The following is a 21,447-nucleotide window of genomic DNA, read 5'->3' as shown; positions in this document are numbered from 1 at the left end:
AAAGGGCAGTTCACTAGTGGTTTTATCTGGTGGGGAGGGAAATTATTTCAGGAAAGCATTTTTCATAATTTTCTATAAAAATGAGAGAATGTACATTCCTTTAATCTGTAGATGGGAGATTCATCGATTTTCTAATTATTCATGTAGTTCAACAGATTAGTACTTAATAATGATTTCCTGAATATAGCAAAAGATCAATGAACGAATATCTGAGATAAAGTTCTTTTATGTTACCTGTGTTTTTAAACTTCTTTTGTCTGATAATTTGAAGTTGTCTTTCCAACTGACCCTCTCATAAATACCTTCCTTGATTCAAACATTTCATTGGTCTCTTCCCAGTTGAGAGTAAACAAATTAACACTGAGAAGCCATTTCATTCCTTTTACTTGTTCCTTCGCAGTTGAGAGTAAACAAAGTTGATGCTAACCAGCCTTTCATTCCTCCTACTGGCCTCTTCCTAGATGAGGCTAAACAAAGCTGACACTGAACAGTCATTAGTCATTACCCCTGCAAAGTCAGTTTCTTCCTAGCCTTGCCCTTCTTCCCCCTCCCCCAAGCCCCCAGCAACATTGCACAGGGCTCTGACCCTCTTCGGCCAATCTGGTATTTAGGACCTGCCAGTTCCCCCACCCATCTCCATTGGAATCTGGAAGGAGCTGCTGTCAATCGCTCCCCATTGTTTCTGTTTTGAATAGTTCTAAATAAGCTCAGACTCAGTTACTTAACGCCTACTCTTTGGAGTTTGCATACCTCGTGCTAAAATCTTTCAGGACCTGTACTCTCATCAACAGGCCAACTCTCCTATTTCACCTACCCCATCTTCCTCCTCCAGGGCCAAGCATTGTATGAAGTGACACAGCAAGGAGGATAGTGAAGGTACTTCCTGTTTCAACCGAAGATGATTCTTCGCTGCATTTATTATGTTTTCTAACATTCTGGATGTTATTTCAGTTGGTGGCCCCTGCCTCCTTATCAGTTTTTACCTGTAATGAACTAATTAACAAGAAGAATATTACTCATCTGTATTATTATCGGTATTCTCTGGGAGCTTGGTGTGTGCTGTTGCACTCAGCCTTCCACTTTTACCATTGGGTGATAAATTTTGAACGCTGAATATGTCAGTTGGATTCCATTTCTCATATTTCTGAGTGGTACTCTTAACAGGATTTCTAAAAATATCATTTTGGTTTTCACTATAGTCATCTACCCTGTTTCAATACTTTGATTTTGCTTTTGGCGTATGACTAGAGATGGTTGCAGTTGACAGTGAAATCTAATGTGTGAACTGTAGAATATGTACTAAAACAGGCACACTGCACAGGGGTTTCTCAGGCTCTTCCATCTTCATCAGGTGTTTTCTGTATCAGAGAGAATGGTGAGAAACCACTGAGTTGTTTTTCTAGACAGTCTCACAATAACACTTTAAGGTAAGAAGTCTTTAAGGGCAGACACGGAAGAAGTGAATATGCAAAGGCTTCAGAAAACATCTGCTGAAGAACTGGGCCTAATGAGAAAGAAGAAAATATACTATCCAATTGGAATGTTCTATATCCACCTTTCTAGAATTCTTTTTTTATTATTATTTCTTAAAATATAACCCAATAAAGATCATGATATCTTTATGAAATTATCTTTGCAAAACTGTTTTGGGGTTCTCTAAGCAGATGTTCACAGTTTGCCTTTTTAAAAAAATCTTATGGAGGTTGAAGATAAGTTTTATTAATAAATGTTTACCCTTCATTTTAGTTAACATTAGTGGTGAGTATCTTTTAATTCACTCTATGAATATGTGTCCCTTACTATTGATGAATGGGTATGAAGTTGACGATGAGAATAGCAGTGATTTGTTTGAAGACAGTCTAGCTTTTAGGAAATAAATATATGACTTTCCAGAAGGCTAGAAAATGTATGATAATATTTGTGCTCATTTGTAATATACCCATAGTATCATAGATGTTGGATCTGAAAGAGAGCATCTGGCTCAAACCCCTAATTTTCTAGATGAGGACTCTGAGTCCAGAGAAGATAAGTGACTTCTTCAAAGTTATACAGATAGCTAAAATCAAGTCCTAGATCTTATTAAGCCCAAATTCAGTGTTCCTTCCACCACAGTACACAACCAAAATACTTTATATACTACTGGAATTAAATTTAAGCCCATAAAAAGTCCATTATTGATTGAAATCCCAGACTTATTTCTAATTTTTCTACTTTTATATTATTAGTCTCACTCCTCTGAGAAGTCCATATTATTTTTTCTGTTCCTCTAATGGGAACCTAAAATATCTTGGTTTCTAACTCAGTATCACACTGAAAATATTTGCATTCATTTATGCTTCATATCCAATCTATATAATAATTTTTTGTCTACAAACCATCTATTTTCTCTTTTAAATTATGAACTGGATGGCAGGGACATTGATGATTTCCTATTTGTTACAGCCCATGTAAAGTACACTTCGGGACCCTATGAAAGAAGTGCGACTTCTTTCAATTTCTTTTTTTATAATATCTTTGCACTCTGGGGCAACCCTATATGTCTGTTTTATGTGGCATATGCATACTCTCTGTGGGCATTTTACTAAGTGATGGTCATTATAACAGGAATTACTATTACAGCCTCATTCCTTTTGTTTCCTTTTATTAAGCCCACCACTTCTACCAACTAGCCGAAGAAGCTGATCACATGGAAAATATTTTATATAGTCTTTAAAGAACCGGTTTCAGTTAATCATATAGTACAACATAATTATGGAATCTGAGTATTGGAAAGAACATTGGAAAGCGATCTCCTGTGCCTACCCTGGAAAAATATTCTAAATAAAAGTGAGGAAGTCCTCAACAAGCCATCAACAACTAACATAGGTTACAGCCACTAAAATCAGTTCTTTTATATCTAGTTTAAATCCTTATTACTGCAGTAGAATTCTATGACATGTCTCCTATGGAAGGACTATTTAACATTTTTGTGAGTGGTGTAGGACATCAGTAGAAAAAGCAGCTTTGTTTTCTTCAGATATTTTCATAACCACCTATATTCTTTGAAAAATATATTTTTACTTCTCCTGAAATTTTTAATATAAAAAGTTATCATGAAAGGAAATGAAAGGAAGTGAATGATATCAGAATTCATTAAAGTCAATCTTGGGAACGATTTGCCTCTAAGGATAAAGAGGGAAACAAACGTTCCCAGCCAAGTCAAAACACAGACTATGAGATTTTACTTGCCACTGCCCATCAAAAGTGACTATAATTTGGGTGGGTGAAAAAATTAAACACTTGGCTCCCAAAGAGATGCTCCTGAATTCAAATACAATACATGATCTGGTGCCTGGCTACATCCGCAATCTTTACAGCACTTCTTTACTGAGCAGAATTTAGATTATACTGATTCTGAGCTGGAAGTCCTGAGCTGGAAACTCCTTTGCTACTAAGGAAACTTTCCTGAGAAATAACCTTCTTGCTTCTATATACCTGAAGACAGCACATTAGAAGATGAGTGACCAAAAGAAATATGGAAGTCAGAAAGCTGCACACCATTCAGGCAAAATCTGGTTGGAGAGGAAAGCTGTTCCCATGATTAGTGAGCTTCCCCAGCTAGCCTGTAGGTGGGTGTGTTTAACAGAAGGAAGCAATGGGAACCCGCCTGTCAGCCAGCCTTTTGAGCTAATTAGCTCAGCATACAACAAAGATAAGTGAGCCTGGGAGGAGGGCCCCCTGAGGGGTCTTTAGATTCTGGGAAATGTCTGATTGGCAGATGTTAAAAGAGATTCTTTGGTAATCCTGTGCATCAATGAGCTGCACAAATTCAGACCAGGACTGCAAGAATTCAGGCATGAGGACACTGTGCAGCAGGCTCGCACAGGCAGACCCAAGATGGACAGAACCTTGGAATCCTTGAGACACATCATTGCCCAAGTCTTGCCTCACAGAGACCCGGCTCTAGTCTTCAAAGACTGTAAGTACTGAAGGGAAAAACGTTTTTTGACTTTTTTAGAAAATAGTCCTAAACGTCTAGTCACATCCTATTTAAGTATGTTTTCTCCTAAATCTCTGTAGTCGTGTGCTGTGGTCTAAGTGGTATTTAACTTGTTCCTGACTTCAGACAGAATAATTTCATTTCACCTACGGGTATCAGTCGCTGGGATATTTTGTCAGTGATACATCTTGTTAACCGTTTAGAAGTCTGTCTTAAAATCTAAGATTCGCCTAAGACTTAATGAACTTTTCCAGATGATTTTTAAATAAATCAAGACTGATTGGTACTAGGATTAAAACTAAAAATAACTTGAATATGATAATAAAGTATATCTCTTTTTTAACCTGTTTAATCCTCCATACCATATATTAGTTATGTTAAAAAAACTATTGTGTTTGAAATTTTTTGTTGCAAACAAGTTAATAAATCACCACTGAGCTCTTAAATTTTGATAACAAATTATAACACTTTAGTTAAAAGGCCAGTAAAATGAGATGTCTTCCCACTTCTGCAACAACGCCCTCCCCCTCCCCCCCCAAAAAAATCTAAACAGCTATGGCAAAGTTATTTCAAAATCTTTTTTTAATGGTTATGAAAAATAATTCAATCAAGATTTCCAATTCTAGCAATACTATTAGACCATTTATCATGTAACTTTGTTTCTGGAACCAATTTGATTTCCTGCTGCTGCAAAACAGACTCTCTTCACCTTGTATCTTATCTACAGTGGGTTTCATATTACAAAGGGCTTCTGAAACAGAACTTTGCTATGGAACTGCCCAAAAGGTAAAATGCATATGGAATTTTTTTTTTTTTTTTACTTCAATAAGTTACAGCTTTCTTCTTTGTGAATCTTGTATGTTTGTCTCCATCAAAACATCAACGGTTTGTATTTTTGCTTTCTGATTGCTGAATAATGTTCGTTTCCAGATGTCCTTTTAGTTTATATTTCTCATATGTGTGATGAAGAGAAAGAAATGTTAGGCAATTTTATTCTATAAAATTTTCTTCTTAGAAATTAAATTGTAACCCATTTGCCCACTAAGGCATAAAGTGAAAGCCTGCTCTTTCTTTCTTTTTTCTTTCTTCCTTTCTTTATTTTGCTTTCTTACTCCTCTTACTCTTTCTCTTGCTTTCTTACTTTCTTGCTTTCTTTTAAATATTGTCTTCAAGCATGTGTCAATAGCTATGTTAGAACTAATAAAAATCACTCCCTCCCCCAGTCTAGCCTGGAGTCTATTCAGGTTTGGCATGTTTTTTTTAAGTGAAAAGGGGAGGAAAGAATGCCTCTCTCCTACAATAGCACTGAATTCACTAGTGAAGGGTAAAAAGGATCTTAACCTGCCTAAGACTTTGGATAAACTGTAGAGAACCAGGGATCATGTGGTGAAGGTTTGGATAGTAGAAACAGTAAAAGGAAATAGAGGTGAAATTTTTCACTGAGTTCATTGTGAATTTAAGAAATTTAATCTGAAATTATATGGCCCACTTTTTGAACTGAACTAAATCCCAGCAATTGTTTACAGTTTACCAGAGAGAATAAAATAGAAATGGATTAAAATAAAACATACATTAGGTTCCATCATCCAGGCCTTTGTGGGAACTCTTTTATATGGAAAAGCAAAGAAGTGTCCTGTTTTATATATTTCATTCCTTAACATAGAACTTAAATTTCATCAGATAGCATTGCCTGCTTACCCTAGAATGGGCTACCACTCTGCAACTGCTTGCATGGCTTAATAGGTGTGAATTTTAACTTCTGAGCCTCTCCCTTCAGGTGTTTCTAATCTGAAAAATGACTAAATGAAAGTAAGCCAAATGGCAGATTTCTGTGCCAGGGGTTTTTATGATATCCAAACATCCAACCACTCACCATCCTCATGGAATAAATGGGAACAGTTTCACTTACTTTCTGGGGCAGACATCACAAGTCTGCCTAGGGCCTATGCCATGCCTTGGCAACCTACCATGCATGTGCCAGGGTTTAGCACGTGGACTCATTTTCTTTGGCACACCCATAAGTTGCTGCCACCACAATCCTGCTTTACACAGCCTGTAAAAAGCTGCTATCAACCTTGAATAGCAGATTCTAAGCAGCCTCCTCTCCTCCTAGTCACTCTTGGCTCCTTTTCCCCCACCCCAGGCCAGTCTCTTTTTGCCGGAAGGAAAGAACTAAGCACTTGAACACATCACTGCCAATTCCTTAAGAAAAATTGCTACCTTGCTTCCCTACCAGATGAAAAGCCAATTCAACAATGTTTAAAACCATGCACAGTTGAACAAAGGAGCATAAAAAAATAATAATAACATTCTAAAAGTGTTTTTCTAAATTTCTCTTCTATGATGCAAAGGCAGTTTTTTTCTCTTTATTCTTCAGAAACATATAATACAAGGAATGTAAACGATCATTTGATTAATTTGTTGCTCTCCCTTGGCTTTTGATTTGTTTAAAAACAAGCAATAGTAAATTGAATTTTCTCTTCAAGTTGGTCAGGAAAAGTACCCAGAGAGTTTTCTGGTCTGAGACCGATGCACATGGGGATAGTTACATTCATTTAAGGAAATAAAATATGAATGTTTTTCTCAGCCAAGGAGGCCCTCCAAGTGGCATTTTGTAATGCATTAAACCTCTCATTTGTTTTAGACAGGTGTTCATCTGGCAAAAGTTGTAATTTGTTTTTTATTTTCTTTCCTGTAAGGAAATAAATTTCATGACATTTTTCCCCTTTTTCTCTATTTTGCATTTCAAATGAAAAATAATGGAAAGAAATTTTAAATGAGGTGGGCTCTTAGTTTGTAATTTGCTCATCTAAGCTGACACTGGACTGTTCTCCACTACCTAAATGTCTCCATTTTGTAACAAGTATCTCTGGGTGTCTCTACCACCAGACAGAATCTCTTTGCCGAGAAATTAAGGCATATATCCATGTTGCCCTTCATTCTTGGCTTTGTGCGACATCCAGTTTCTTTTCATGTGTCATGTGTCACAACCAAAGATGAGCTATCCTGAAAGCAGCCCTTGTCAGCTGTTTTGAGAGTTTGTGTGTGAGCTTACTATCTGTTTGCCCTTGTTTAACAATTTCTCACATGCTTTCCCAAAGGAAATCACTGCCCCATGATTTCAAGATGTCTGCACTTTCAGATCCTACTCTGAGCGTTAACTCTTCAAATTACAAGAGCATAATATGCTTATCTGCCATCTTGGGATCCTCCTTCATGCATTAATAGTAATGCTAGGATGTCAGTCCTCATCATGTGATTAAGGCACTATGCTAAGAACGTTTACTCTTCACAGCAAGCCAATAACATAGGTACTATTGATTTATAGGTGAGAGAACTGAGGCTTGTGGAGGTTAAGGTGACTTGCCCAAGGCCACACCTAATAAAATGATAGAGCCAGGATTCAAATTCTATCTTCCAACCTCTCACCTTTAGCCACTGCAAGACATTGCCTCTCAGAGGTGTTACATTACCATGTCATTTGTGCTGTCATGGCAGTATCTGTTAGGAAAACAGAGGTGGAACTGAAATGGACTCTTCTGGGTGTATGGAGAGAGCCCATTAAATAGGCATATCTGAACAGGAGTGTAACAGGAGAGTAATAAGGGAAGGGCATTTTTGAGGAGAGAGAACAGTTTGTCCAAAGGCAGATCAGGCAATACAGGAACAATGCATCAGGGGAGGTGGAGACAAGGCTGAGAAGGCAGGTGGAGTCACGCTCAAGTGTAAGCAACAGGGGTCCATTAGAGTTAGCAGTGATCGTAGATTAGTTCTGGAAGTGTATGGCCTCATGTTGTATTGGGGAAAAGATTATATTGACATCTGCTGCAGGTACACTTCCTGATACTAAGCTGGGGAGAACTGCAGATTTTTCACAGCAAGAATCCTTTTGCCCATTCAGGCAAGATGCAATACATGCCTATAGGGAGAAACCACTTTCACTAAATAAAGGCCAAAATCAAGGCAAACTTTTTCAGATAGTTAAAAACTATCTTAGTTGTCATTAAAGCCATGAGAACATGTTGGTTTCTAGCACTGATTTATAAAGTGAAGTGTTAGATTTCGCTAATGTTTCCCAAAATTTTATAATGAAAAAATACGGTGGAACATTTAACTAAACATCGCACAATTAGAAGAAAAATTTCTTACATATTTGAAGTGCATTAACTCTTCCATTTGAGGAGACATTTTCTGCATGAAAGGTTGTATTTATACCAGTTAGGTGAATACTTCAAAAAGTACATTTTTACCCTTTGGAAAAATTGGACCATACTATAGAGCTATTAAAAACATCTTAGTAATCATGAATCTGGCTGTATGGAATGCAAGAGAGGAAAAATTCTCAGGAGTCAAGTATTTTCCCCATCCCATGCTTTTTAGAGTAGTTATCTAAAATCTATAAATTTGATGATACATTTATGGTTTTTGCATTTCACATAAAGGAGTGGAGTAGGATGTGAGGGATGAAGGCACTTGTGCAGTAAAATTCCTACACGTATTGCATTGCATTCCACCACAGAAGGTGTGCTGGAAAGAGCATGGTTAAAAAACAAAAAACAGGGACTTCCCTGGTGGTGCAGTGATTAAGAATCCGCCTGCCAGTGGTGGGAACATGGAATCGATCCCTGGTCTGGGAAGATCCCACATGCCACGGAGCAACTAAGCTCATGTGCCACAACTACTGAGCCCACGTGCCACAACTACTGAAGCCCACACGCCTAGAGTCCGTGCTCCACAACAAGAGAAGCCACAGCAGTGATGAAGCCCACACACCACAAGGAAGAGTAGCCCCCGCTCTCCGCAACTAGAGAAAGCCCGTGTGCAGCAATGAAGACCCAACGCAGCCAAAAATAAATAAATAAATTTATTTATTTTTTTAAAAAAGTGAAGTTATAAAAAAAACGAAAAAACAAAAAACTCCACTGCTTGCTAGCTCATTTTGGATTAATGATGGCATCTTAATTACAATAATTTGAACTCTGATAATTTTAGCATCTAAACTGTGGATGTCCATTCTACTGAAGAAGCCTATTCAAAAGCTAGTTTTACTTTATTTATTACAGGACACAACTATTTTTATTTGAATTTATACTAAAAGAAAAATGCAGATTTCATTTCAGCTATCTGTGGCATAAGCACTGTTCTCCTTTTTTCAGTAAAGATACATTTGGCAGAGTTTAAATACTGAAAGTCTTAGTGCCAGAGGAAAATTTTTCAAAATGGAAAAAAAGAAGTGGCTTCTTGATCACTTAATGGCCATATCTGTCTTAATACATTTATTTCTTAATATATAAATAAGATTTAACAAATCAAAATAAAATATGAGTGACACCCATCCTGTGATCAAATCTGGTGCCTCTTCATGGTCTGCTGTCTCATCTCACCATAGGCTTTTTTTTTTAACAGTTAAGATTTGTTAGCCTGAACTCAACTTTAACAACTTCTGAAACTCATGTGTTAAGTTACAGCCCATAATAGGATACAGCTGCACAAGGGTGAGTTTCTAAGTTATGATTTTTCTGTTTAAATGATACGGTTTTACTGATTATGTGCTACAGATTGATTTAAGAAATGTAAGACAACTTTAGAAGCCTTTCATAAAAGAATCTTCTTTATTTAATACATTTCATATTGGTGTTTTAACCCCAAAGGCTCTTATTTCTTTTCTTCCATGTTCAAATGCTCATATAAGTTTAGTCTGTCAAGGCAGTTTTAAAAATCCTATTTTAAAAGAAAAAGAAAAAAAAAAAGAATCCTACTGAAAGTTTAATAATAACAAAATAGGCAATTATTACACTCCCTGTAGTTTTCTACATTCTCTCTCTGGTGTCCTTAGAATACTGTTTGAATTATGGTTTTGCTTTTTTTTTTTTTCTACTGGGATGATAATCAGTTGATCCCTATTTTGATCTCATCCCATTAATGCAGCTGTGGGAACCCATCATCTAGTCACCACCTCTTTTGCACTTATGGGCTGTATAGTGTAGTCTACATTTTTCTCATGTGCCTCTGTACTATGAGTTATAGTTTTGCTGGCATGTTTTTGTCCACACCTAAGTTGGAAGTCCCAGGAGGGCAAAGCCATACCTTGCACTTCTATGTAACCCCCAGGGTGTCTCCCACAGGGCCAGGCACCTAGCAGGTGCACAAACAGACTTTTCTGGTGGCTGGTTTGTTTATTTTCTCCCTCACAAAAAGGGGAAAGATTTTTCCCATTGTCAAGTGAAATATGATGTAATAAATGGTACTGGGACTTTCTAAACCATCATCCATTGACACCTTAATCACAGCCTAATGGCATGCAGGGTTAAGTTGACAGCCCCATGAAACAGGAGGCAGCATGGAAGAAGGATGGGCTGTGAAAATAAACACAGCCACCTCAGGCAACTTCCCCAAAACACTGCCTGAGGTTGACCTTGGTAGGGCAGCCCAAATTATCCCATATACCACACTGGCAGTGACTCAGATTGCCAGTCCTTATATTCATCCTCAGGGTCTACCCTCAACTCTGGGTCACACAACTCTGTGTGCACCAAGCTTTTTAGGACCAAACTCTGTCCGTGCCTTGTACATAAACCCTAGTTGGATAGCTGTGGCAGGGTCATGGAGAGCTTTCTTATAATGACTCTACCCGGGGAAGGTATGTTACATGCCTAAAGCCACATTTGCACAGATTTGACCATTCTAACTAAACAGAACTGGTCAGCAAAGTAACAGTGTTTGATTTTTTTGTTTGTTTTTTGTTATCTTGGATCCTTGGTTGTTATCTAAAGTCAACAGTCCTACAAAGTCTCTTAAATATAGTGCAATGTCAGTGCCCAATGGCACATGGGAAAGATATCAGTATATACTTCCTAATTGGTTAAGTAGATTACATCAGGTTTTTAGTCTATGTAGCTTTTGTGATTGGATGACATCATTTGAACCATGGTGCACAGATAAAGCACATTTGGGAGCTCAGGCCTGCTATTGCTGCTGCTGTTTAATTGTGATATATTTAATGACCTTTTATTTTAATGTCTTTGTGATTCCCTCTTGTTCCTTGATATTCTCTCCCCTCTGCCTTCTTAAAAAATTACCTTGTACATCCAAAGATATTTTTTTAAGAGTGTTATTTAAATTTCTCCCCAAGTGACTTATAGTTCAGCAATTTAAAATTCTAAAGGTGAAAATTAAACCAAAACGAATGATGTACTTTTTTGCATTTTATAGAGAATCTCCCAAGAGGTTAATTTTGTAAAAAAAAAAAAAAACCCGAAGGATCTTAATTCCCTCAGAGAAAGTGTTCAGGGTAGAGAATGGGAACCAGACCAGAAGAAAAGAAAAAGCAAACAAAAGAAACACAACCAGCTTCCCAGCTGCTGAAGGAGCTAGGCACTGACTCTGGAGCGTTACTGAAAGAAAGTAATGCTGGGAACAAAGCAAGACTCTTAGCTGTCTCAGCTCTGTTGTGTGGCTGTGGCTACCTTTGAAAGAGTATCTACAGAAAAGAAGAAGGGGCCCAAGATTCCTACATATTGTACATGACACACAAGCTGTGTCAGCAAGATTCCATTAGCCTGGTCAAAACTTGTCAAAGCCTGAGGATGGTTATAAATGTTTAGACAGCTGGCTCTGTTGGTCAGTGTCCTGGAGTTAGCCAAGCCAAGCACAAGACCCAAAGGTACCCCATTTTGCATGAATGGTAAATTGGCATCATGCCTTGAGCTTGCTCCTTAAATTATCTGGGGGTCCTTTTCCTATTTCTCCTCAACAAATCTAGGGAATCGCATTGACAAAAACAAGTTGTACATGATTGAATTGCTAGAATAGAAAATACTAATTAACTTTATTTTAAAGTATCACCTGCTAAGGGTAATTTAAAGATTATATTAAAATATTGCATAACAAAAATCCATCTGTTTGGAGGCAGAGAATCGATTTGAAAATATGTTTATCATCTTGAAAGCCTCTTAATGGTTTATCCTTAAATGGTTGCCTTTCCAATTTGTCTTTAATTGTTTTTGGCAAGGGAAATTTTGCCCAGCTAGAATTTTTTTCTCATGTAAGGCATAAAGAAATTGTTTCTTTTTTTCTGATAGATTCATAACATAACATTCATAACATACTTTTAAGACCCCTTATTACTGACAAATGACTGTCTTCCATGCAGGACTTACCTCGTATTAGGTAATTCAACTGGGCAATGAACTATAATGTTTCTACTTTCCTGAAGCACAAGCAGTCATTAACATTGATTTCAAATAAGAGTTAGCCCCTCTCTGTAGTTTTTGCTAAGAGCAGTTCTATTGCCATTAGCATTTATTAGAAAGTGAAAAATTGGGACAGACATCCATGTCTCCAGATTTTGAGACATGTAGCATTTCATCTATTTATTTTCTGGCCGTTATGAAGCTTTGACTTTAAGAGTGAATGATATTAAAAGAGCTTTCTTTTTTCCATCTCTGAACTCTTCACATATTTTGGAAATAAATTAAAAAGCACAATGTGTACAATTAGAGAATTTTCAGATTTGAGACTATTTTTAGAATGTTTAATGATATGGTTTCCAATACAAGAACAGTCAGTCTCAAAGATGCAACATGCAAGCATATAATCATGCCTTTTCCTTTCTTCCTTCACCTTCTCTAACCACAAATAATAGCTAACACTCTAGTGCATACTATGTGTGAAGCTCTATTCTGAGCATTTTCCATTTTAAGCTTTACAGCAACCCTGTAATGTAAGTACTACATTTTACAGATAGAACAGGAGCGCTAGGTAGGTTTCTTACAGCGGTAAAGACAGTATTCAAACCCAGGCATTCTGGCTCCAGAGTCCATGCTTTTAACTACGTAAGGAAACTGCCTGCCTGTTGATAAAATGTGGAGATAGAAGATGCAGTACACATTTTATTGTGTTCTAACCAAAGCCCGTATTTGAGGACTCTTGTATAACACACTCTATAATCCATGGGGCATTTACATCCTCTCCATCTCAGAGTTCCCATATGAAAACATATATCATGTGTCCCTATTAGCATCTTCATCGTGTCCAGTCTATGAAAATGACAAGCTCTGAGTTTTTAGGATAAAAGCCCTCTGAGTGGCTTCATGCTCCTTCCAGACTACAAAAGGAGCATTCTCTTGCTTGCTCCATCTCCTACTCACTCCTCATAGAGATTTTCTGCCCAAGCTCCTCCCAGAGAAACACTCTTCCTGGGCTCACCCAGATGCATAAGAGCAACCGCACATTCTCTCCAAGTATTTGTGCCCTTGTTCTTCATTATGGAGCCACTACAGGCAGCACATCACCTCAGGCAAAGACAAAGGACAAGGAACTCTGTGTTCCTGCCTTTCTCTCCCACCTGGGTAAAGCTGAGGCACTAGAACAATAGGATACATTTCCAACTATTAAAAGAAATGAACTCCCCTTACCCTGTCTCTGATCAAATTGTACCCCCTTCCTAATGGCATCCTTCCCTATTGCTCCCATACAGAATTCCATAGCTGAGGCATTACTGTTTTTCTTACTCTTTGTCAAATGCGACTCTCACTCCTTTGAGAGCACAGCTTCTATCCCTTCCCCCATCCTGGTGTAAATCTCATTTTTCTGAGGTGGCTCAGCTTAGGCCCTCCTCCTATGCATATTTTTATTCTTTAATTAATTTATTTGTTTTTGGCTGGGTTGGGTCTTTGTTGCTGCGCACGGGCTTTCTGTAGTTGCAGCAAGCGGGGGCTACTCTTCGTTGCGGTGCACGAGCTCCTCATTGCGGTGGCTTCTCTTGTTGCGGAGCATGGGCTCTAGGGGCATGGGCTTCAGTAGTTGTGGCTCGTGGGCCCTAGAGCGCAGGCTCAGTAGTTGTGGCACATGGGCTTAGTTACTCCGCGGCATGTGGGATCTTCTCGGACCAGGGGTCAAACCCGTGTCTCCTGCATTGGGAGGCGGATTCTTAACCACTGCGCCACCAGGGAAGTCCCCCTACGCATATTTTTTTTCTGACCTTTTCAGTTCACATTTATCTACTTTTCCCCTTGAATCTATTTAATTGTTGTGCCATAAATTTTAGAGTTTTAAATATTACCTTAAAATCATTTCTGTTCTACAATGTAGCAGTCTAGTATTTTGTTAACAAATTATATTATGAATTCATTATTTCTGCAATCAAATTGTAAGCCTTTATGAACAGAGGCCTATTTTGACTGCTTTGTTGTTGTTTTTTTTACTCTATACCGTCAAAGACAGGGTTACCAGATAGACCAGTGCCTCATTGCTGGTTAATTGTGGTGTTCTGTTACACAATTCCTGATCCCAGAGACTACTTTCAAATCCTTTTCAACACAGTGCTCCAGGCAGTCAACATAAATGGATTAGAATTGACACTCTGAGACAAAAGTACTTACCATTCCTGTTCAGGATTTCCCTAAGTCCTAGTTATCATGAAGGTAAAGCCCTAGCTGGCAAGCAACTAGCAATCACATGTCTACTCTGCCCAGGCTTCATCTTTCTGCACCTCCTCAGCCATCTCCCTCTGAGCCATGGCTGCCACCACCACATCCATGCTGTGTGGGCACCATGGTGGTTCATATAAGAAACCTTCTATCTAGAAGGAAGTCTTGATCTCTCCATGAATCATAGTACCTTCACCTATCTTCTGTATGTTCATTCAGTTGCACAGTACAGATATGTAGTTTTCTTAGATTCTAAATGAATTCAACAACTGCTTCTAGATGAATAGCCCGGTGCTAGATACCAAGGAGGCTACAGAGGAGAATGAACCAGAGTCCCTGCCCTCTAGAATCAGTCAGCTGTGAGGCAAATAACATAATACTATACTCTATAAGATGAATTGTTATCACAAGGCATTTCATTCCTCTGGCCAGAAGTAAGTCCAGCCAAGTCTGACTTGATAAATTTAGCCTGGAGCACCACATCTATTTTATTACATGGCTTATAGGAGATTAAGTGCTAAGACATAGGGCCACTAATGGAATAAGAGCACAGAAAAGTACATTCATATGGGCTAGAACCAGTGAGCAAGGCGTGATGGAGGAGGTGGCATTTCCTCTGAACTATGAGAGTAAATTGGATGGATAGAAGGGAGGGGCAGAAACAGTACTCAAGGTAGGAAGGAGAACTTGAACCAAAACACAGGGAAAAAATATGCAGTATATGTTCAAGGACAAGTAAAGACACTGCATTTGCTGAAGCTGATTGAGGATTTCTGCTAGAAAGGGTCAAAGGTTGGATGGTCAAAGTGTTCCACATTGTCGGATGTCTTCGTTGGTCAACTGCCTTCTGTGAAGTTTGATGCTGAACTTTATAATCAAAGAGAAAGCTTGAGGAAGTAGAAAATGAAAACCTCATTTATGAAAGACTTGCTTGGGGATCTAGTTACCACTCTGAAAACTCTGTCCTGTTCAGATATTAAAACACAGTGAAGAAAAAAGTATCCACACTAATGTCTATAAACTACATAGCAAATTGTTGTCTTGTTGATGTGAAAATTATCAAAATTGCTGAACAGGTTTGTCTTAGTCAGCTTGGGCTGCTGTAACAAAATACCATAGACTGGGTAGCCTAAACAACAGAAATTTATTTCTCACATGTCTGGTGGCTGGAAACTCCAAGATCAAATTGCTGGCACACTCGGTACTTCGGAGAGAGCCCTCTTCCTGGTTTGCAAATGGCTGCCTTCTTGCTGCATCCTCACAAGGCAGAGAGAGGAAGCTGTGGTATCTCTGTTCTTATAAGGACACCAATCCCATCATGGGGCTCTACCACATAATCTCATCTAAACCTGACTATCTCCCTAAGTCCCCACTTTCTAATACCATCATATTAGGGGTTAGGGCTTCAACATATGAATTTGTGGGAGACACAAATGTTTAGTCCATAACAGGGTCTATTACATGTGTCTGAGAAAACAATTTGGAGCAATGGAATTCATTAAGAAGTTTGATGTGCAAAGGCAATTCAGAGGTTAAATTGCTTTCTTTACTCTCAGATGTTATAAACTGATAGAAGTCACAAAAAGGAACTGGATTTCATGCTGTTGTTCCTAGGATCTCCCCAACAATTCTCTCTCCTTCCACTTCCTCCCATACCCCCAGCCTCAGCCATTTGACATTCTATTTCTTTCATTTTTTTTTTTAAACATCTTTATTGGAGTGTAACTGCTTTACAATGGCGTGTTAGTTTCTGCTTTATAACAAAGTGAATCAACTATACATATACATATATCCCCATATCTCCTCCCTCTTGCATCTCCCTCCCACCCTCCCTATCCTACCCCTCTAGGTGGTCACAAAGCACTGAGCTGATCTCCCTGTGCTATGCGGCTGCTTCCCACTAGCTATCTATTTTACATTTGGTAGTATATATAAGCCCATGCCACTCTCTCACTTCGTCCCAGCCTACCCTTCCCCCACCCATGTCCTCAAGTCCATTCTCTACGTCTGCATCTTTATTCCTGTCCTGCCCCTAGGTTCTTCAGAACCATTTTTTTTTAGATTCCATATATATGTGTTAGCATACGGTATTTGTTTTTCTCTTTCTGACTTACTTCACTCTGTATGACAGACTCTAAGTCCATCCACCTCACTACAAATAACTCAATTTCGTTTCTTTTTATGGCCGAGTAATATTCCATTGTATATATGCACCACATCTTCTTTATCCATTCATCTGTCGATGGACACTTAGGTTGCTTCCATGTCCTGGCGATTGTAAATAGAGCTGCAATGAACATTGGGGTGCATGTGTCTTTTTGAATTATGGTTTTCTCAGGGTATATGCCCAGTAGTGGGATTGCTGGGTAGTACAGTAGTTCTATTTTTAGTTTATTAAGGAACCTCCATACTGTTCTCCATAGTGGCTGTATCAATTTACATTCCCACTAACAGTGCAAGAGGGTTCTCTTTTCTCCACATCCTCTCCAGCATTTATTGTTTGTAGATTTTTGGATGATGGCCATTCTGACTGGTGTGAGGTGATACCTCATTGTAGTTTTAAGTTGCATTTCTCTAATGATTAGTGATGTTGAGCATTCTTTCATGTGTTTGTTGGACATTCTATTTCTTTATAGTAATTTTACCAGTTAAACATCAGTTACCTTGACAAAGGCAAGACCAATAGATGACCTGTACTGTTAAACCCTGAAGTCAGAGAGTTGCTCAGCTTGGCTCCAGCATCAGCCAAGTTGTTATTCATCTGCATTCTCTGGGTCTCCAGCTGAGGATTCACTACCTCTCTCCTGTCTGGTGTCCAGATTCACTATGGATGACCAATTTATCTTGTCATGGCTGTGGATAAAGCCCTTTTCCTTTAGTGTCCATTCAGACAAAGTAGAAACCCTTTAGAAAGAATTTCACTAAACTTTGGGAGAAATAATGCATAGCCAAAAACGATGTATTCCAGATGATAGCTTCCTGACCCTGAGGTGGAAGGCACAATCAGACAGAGAAACTTGACCTTGACTTTTGTTCATGCCCCTCTTCAAAGGAAGCCTGTTCCAAAGCCCTCCTCAGTCTCTTGTCATTTCCTCTTGTTCCTCTTGTGGTCTCTCCTTTAGCCATTATTCCTTGAAAGAAGGGACTGGAATGGGAGGCCTAATCACAGCCCCCTCTGAATCCCACGGTTGGTGGGTATTTACAGCATTGTTTTAAACCAAAGCAAAGTGTTAGCTGAAGATTAATCAGGATACCTGTTCACATGACACAGACTGCTCATTCATTGTGACAGTTCCAAGCTAGAAAGTGTCATATCACTTGTATGAAAAAAATACAGATATTAACCCTTTGCTTTGTTTGACTGCCAAGAACAAGTATCAGAAAAATGGCCCATAGAAAATGGTAGGTGAAGTAATTCTTGTGCAGAGCCTCCTACACCTTTCCTGCCAACAGCCTCACAAAGGCAACACGTCTTCCATACCTTTGATGACATTCAAATATTCAGTTGACCTTTATTCTTCTTCTAAAATGCTTCTAATAGATGTAGACATGCATGAAACAACTTAAATTCCATTATAATTAGGAGTGGCTCAGGATGAGCAAAGAGCTAGACTATACACCCAGACCAAACTAGGTTAAAAATCCCAAGGCTAAGACTTAGTAGCTGTGTGATTGTATCCTGAGCATCTTTTATTTCTTATCTCTATGTTGTGGATGATAATACCTATTTCTAGAGGGTATCGTAAGAATTAAATGAGAAAATGCCTAGTGCCTGGCATATAATAGGCACACGATAAGAGAGATGAGAATAGCAACTTCGTCCTACCCTACTCAGGACTTCTCAAGCTTTAGTGTGCATCACATTGCCTGAGAATCTTGTTTAAATTGTAGATTCTGGTTCAGTAGGCCTGGGAGCATGAGAGCATGAGGGGCCTGGAAGGTGACTTGAGGAAGTTTGGAATGAGAAAGAGTATCAAGACATAGGGTCTTCTATGACTTGCCAAGAAGTTATTTGTTCTATAGGTAATGAAGGACCCACAGAAAGATTTTAAGATGTGAGTGATTTAATTAACCATAAGATTCAGAAAGATTACCTGGAAACAGTTGAGGATGGGTTGGATGGGAGGGTGATTGGAGTCAAGTGGGTACTGTGGTGTATCTGGTTAGATATGAACCAATGCAGCAATGGCAATATTAACTGAGAGGAAGTGATGACTATCAGAGACATCAGGATATGGAACTGACAAAATCTGGGCATTTATTAGATCTGGAGAGAGGAAATTAAGTTTAAAGTTCCTGTCAGGTTTCTGATTTACATGACTGGGTAGATGATTATATCACTTTCTAAATAATTCGGGAAAAGAGTTTATGGAAAAGAAAATGGGTTGAGTTTGGGAATATGTTGAATTTCTGTGACATTCAAATGGAAGTATCTGTTAACAAAGTTGGAGTTACAAGAGAATGTTTTGGGAACTATTGGCATATATTATGGTAGATGGATTCATGGAAATAGGTTCTGTCATTCAAGAACAGTAGAGAGAGAAGCAAGAAAAGACAAGGACGGGCTTCCCTGGTGGCGCAGTGGTTGAGAATCTGCCTGCTAATGCAGGGGACACGGGTTCGAGCCCTGGTCTGGGAAGATCCCACATGCCACGGAGCAGCTGGGCCCGTGAGCCACAGCTACTGAGCCTGCGCGTCTGGAGCCTGTGCCCCGCAACGGGAGGGGCCGCGATAGTGAAAGGCCCGCGCACCGCGATGAAGAGCGGTCCCCGCACCGCGATGAAGAGTGGCCCCCACTTTGCCGTAACCAGAGAAAGCCCTCGCACGAACCGAAGACCCAACACAGCCAAAAATAAATAAATAAATAAATAAAGTAGCTATAAATGCTTTAAAAAAAAAAAAAAAGACAAGGACAAGGCTCTTGTGCAAATCAACATGAGGGGTGAGCAGAGGAAGAGAAACCCACAAAAGAGACTGAGAAGAAATGATAGAAATACAGAAGAAGAATCAGGGAGAATACTGTCAGAAAAGCTTAGGGAGATGAGAGTTTTTAGAAGAAATTGATCAGCTGTGTCAAATGCAGTTAGAGGTCAAGTAAATAAGGACTGAAAGTTAGAATTAGTGATATTTGCCAAGTAGTTTCAGTAGCATAATGTAGAGGAAAGCCAGGTTGTTGGTGGGTTAAAAATGAATGGCAGGGGGACTTCCCTGGGCGTCCTGTGGTTAAGACTCTGCGCTTCCAACTCAGGGGGCATGGGTTCCATCCCTGGTTGGGGAACTAAGATCCCGCATGCCACATGGCATGGCCAAAAAAAAAAAAAGAATAGTCCTGAGGTTGTTTCTTTTAATTGATTGATTGATTGATTCATTTATTCATTCATTTGTTGTCTTGAGCATACTTAATGGCCGCTGAGGAGTGAGTAAAGAGAAAACATTTAAAAATAGGAAGCCAAGAGAATTACTAATAGAACAATGCCCAGAAGAAGCAACACAACTTCATTTGAGACTGAAGGAAATAAGGTAGAGCTGGGCACTTGTGCAGATGGGTCACTAGACGTAGGGAGAGATATCACACGCTTGGTGGCCTAAGTTTGTAATGTGAAAGGCAGGATCATTGTCTGGGCACTGAAAGTGCAAATGCAGCTGGCGACTAAACTGTGTTGTGAGGCCTTTCCTCAAATTTGGGTGGTTTTCTTCAGCAGTACTTGATCTTTTGCTTGCCTTTTCTTTGACATTGTCCATGAACCTTGTTGTTGCTACTTCAAAAAAATAAAGGAGCATGTGTTTCATAAATAGAGCATCTTCAGATATACTGATCTTTGAAATTCCAAACAGCATGCTGGCCTTCTTCCCTCTGCACTCCATTCATCTGGTTTTCCAGTCGACACGAGGAGATAGAGATAGAAAGATGGATTGTGTGTGTGCATGTACATAATGTTGCACTCTTTAGAGGTGATGACATATGTAAGAAGACCATCAAAGAAATCTTCCAAGGTTGCAGAATAAAAAATTTGAAAACTGCTACATTTATTCATGCAGAAATTTTACTTAGTACCCACCTTTGAACTCTTTAATCCACAGTTTTACATGCCAAAATTCTTGTGTTCATTTTACCTAGATAAGCATGAGTCTTCAGCTTCTTACTCCGGTTTTCAGCTGAACATCATTCAACAATTAACCAACTTAAAATAGCCGGTTAATGGCCCTTGTTGACTATCAGAGCAACAGACCACTGACTTCGGTTTTAGGCTTCAGTCTTCAAGACATCTCTGCTGAATTCTGTAGGTCACAGGCAAATTGAAACACAAATCAGCCCGCTCACAAAATACTTGTTTTCCTGGACATGGGAGGGAGAGGAAGTTGGGGAGCAGAAATGCAGTTTAGGAAATAAAAGTTCTAATTCTATTTTGGGTTGCATCAACTGGTAGAAAATATTACTTCAAATATTTTTGAATGAATGAAAAATGTCTCTAATTACCAAGCTCACCTTGACCACTTAGTATGTATTTTATTGGTTAATTCAATTATCCCCTCTGATACCCTTATATTTCCCAGTTTCTTTCCCAAAACACATCTTAAATACTAAAAACTACAGTTTTTAAATATATACAGGCATCCAATTCCCTGGGCGTCTTGCGAATTTTCCTGAACTACACCTTGTAAAGCTGGAAGCTGATGGGTGACCTAGGAATGAAGTGAAAGAGCCAGGTGCTCTGGTCAACAGCTTAGAAAGTGGTTGTGCAATGTTTTTGCCTCCAGGTCAAACTCTGAGACTCTCCTGATTCCCTGCAAAATAACAAAACCGAGCATTTTGAAGCACATGTATTCAGAAATATATCAGGAGCATGTCAAAGGGCATAGACACCATATTACACAAAGAATGTTGGAAAGAAGAAAAGCTATTCAATCTAGAACCTGAGGAAACCTGAGAGTTGTCTATTTTAGTACACTTTTATACACAAGTGTGAGATGCCAGTTCAAAACGGTTTAAGGAAAAAGCAGATGTGTTGGTTCAGGAGCTTAAGCTGTGACATCAGA

The 21,447-nt window shown here is 38.9% G+C and overlaps 1 protein-coding gene across 1 annotated transcript in view; it reads left to right on the top strand.

Moving 5' to 3' along the window:
• The first annotated feature begins 2,368 nt into the window (after positions 1-2,368).
• LIX1 (limb and CNS expressed 1) overlaps positions 2,369-21,447 on the top strand; it is a 51,188-nt gene continuing 32,109 nt past the window's right edge. Inside the window, exon 1 of the mRNA XM_007197484.2 lies at positions 2,369-3,958. Coding sequence (XP_007197546.1) covers positions 3,877-3,958 — 82 coding nt within the window. The 5' untranslated portion in view covers positions 2,369-3,876. The remainder of the gene's footprint in view (positions 3,959-21,447) is intronic.

The sequence above is a fragment of the Balaenoptera acutorostrata genome, chromosome 2 (assembly GCF_949987535.1).
Source record: "Balaenoptera acutorostrata chromosome 2, mBalAcu1.1, whole genome shotgun sequence".
Taxonomy (NCBI): Eukaryota; Metazoa; Chordata; class Mammalia; order Artiodactyla; family Balaenopteridae; genus Balaenoptera; species Balaenoptera acutorostrata.
The sequence above is the reverse complement of the archived record's forward strand: the minus strand, read 5'-3'. Positions and strand labels throughout refer to the sequence as shown.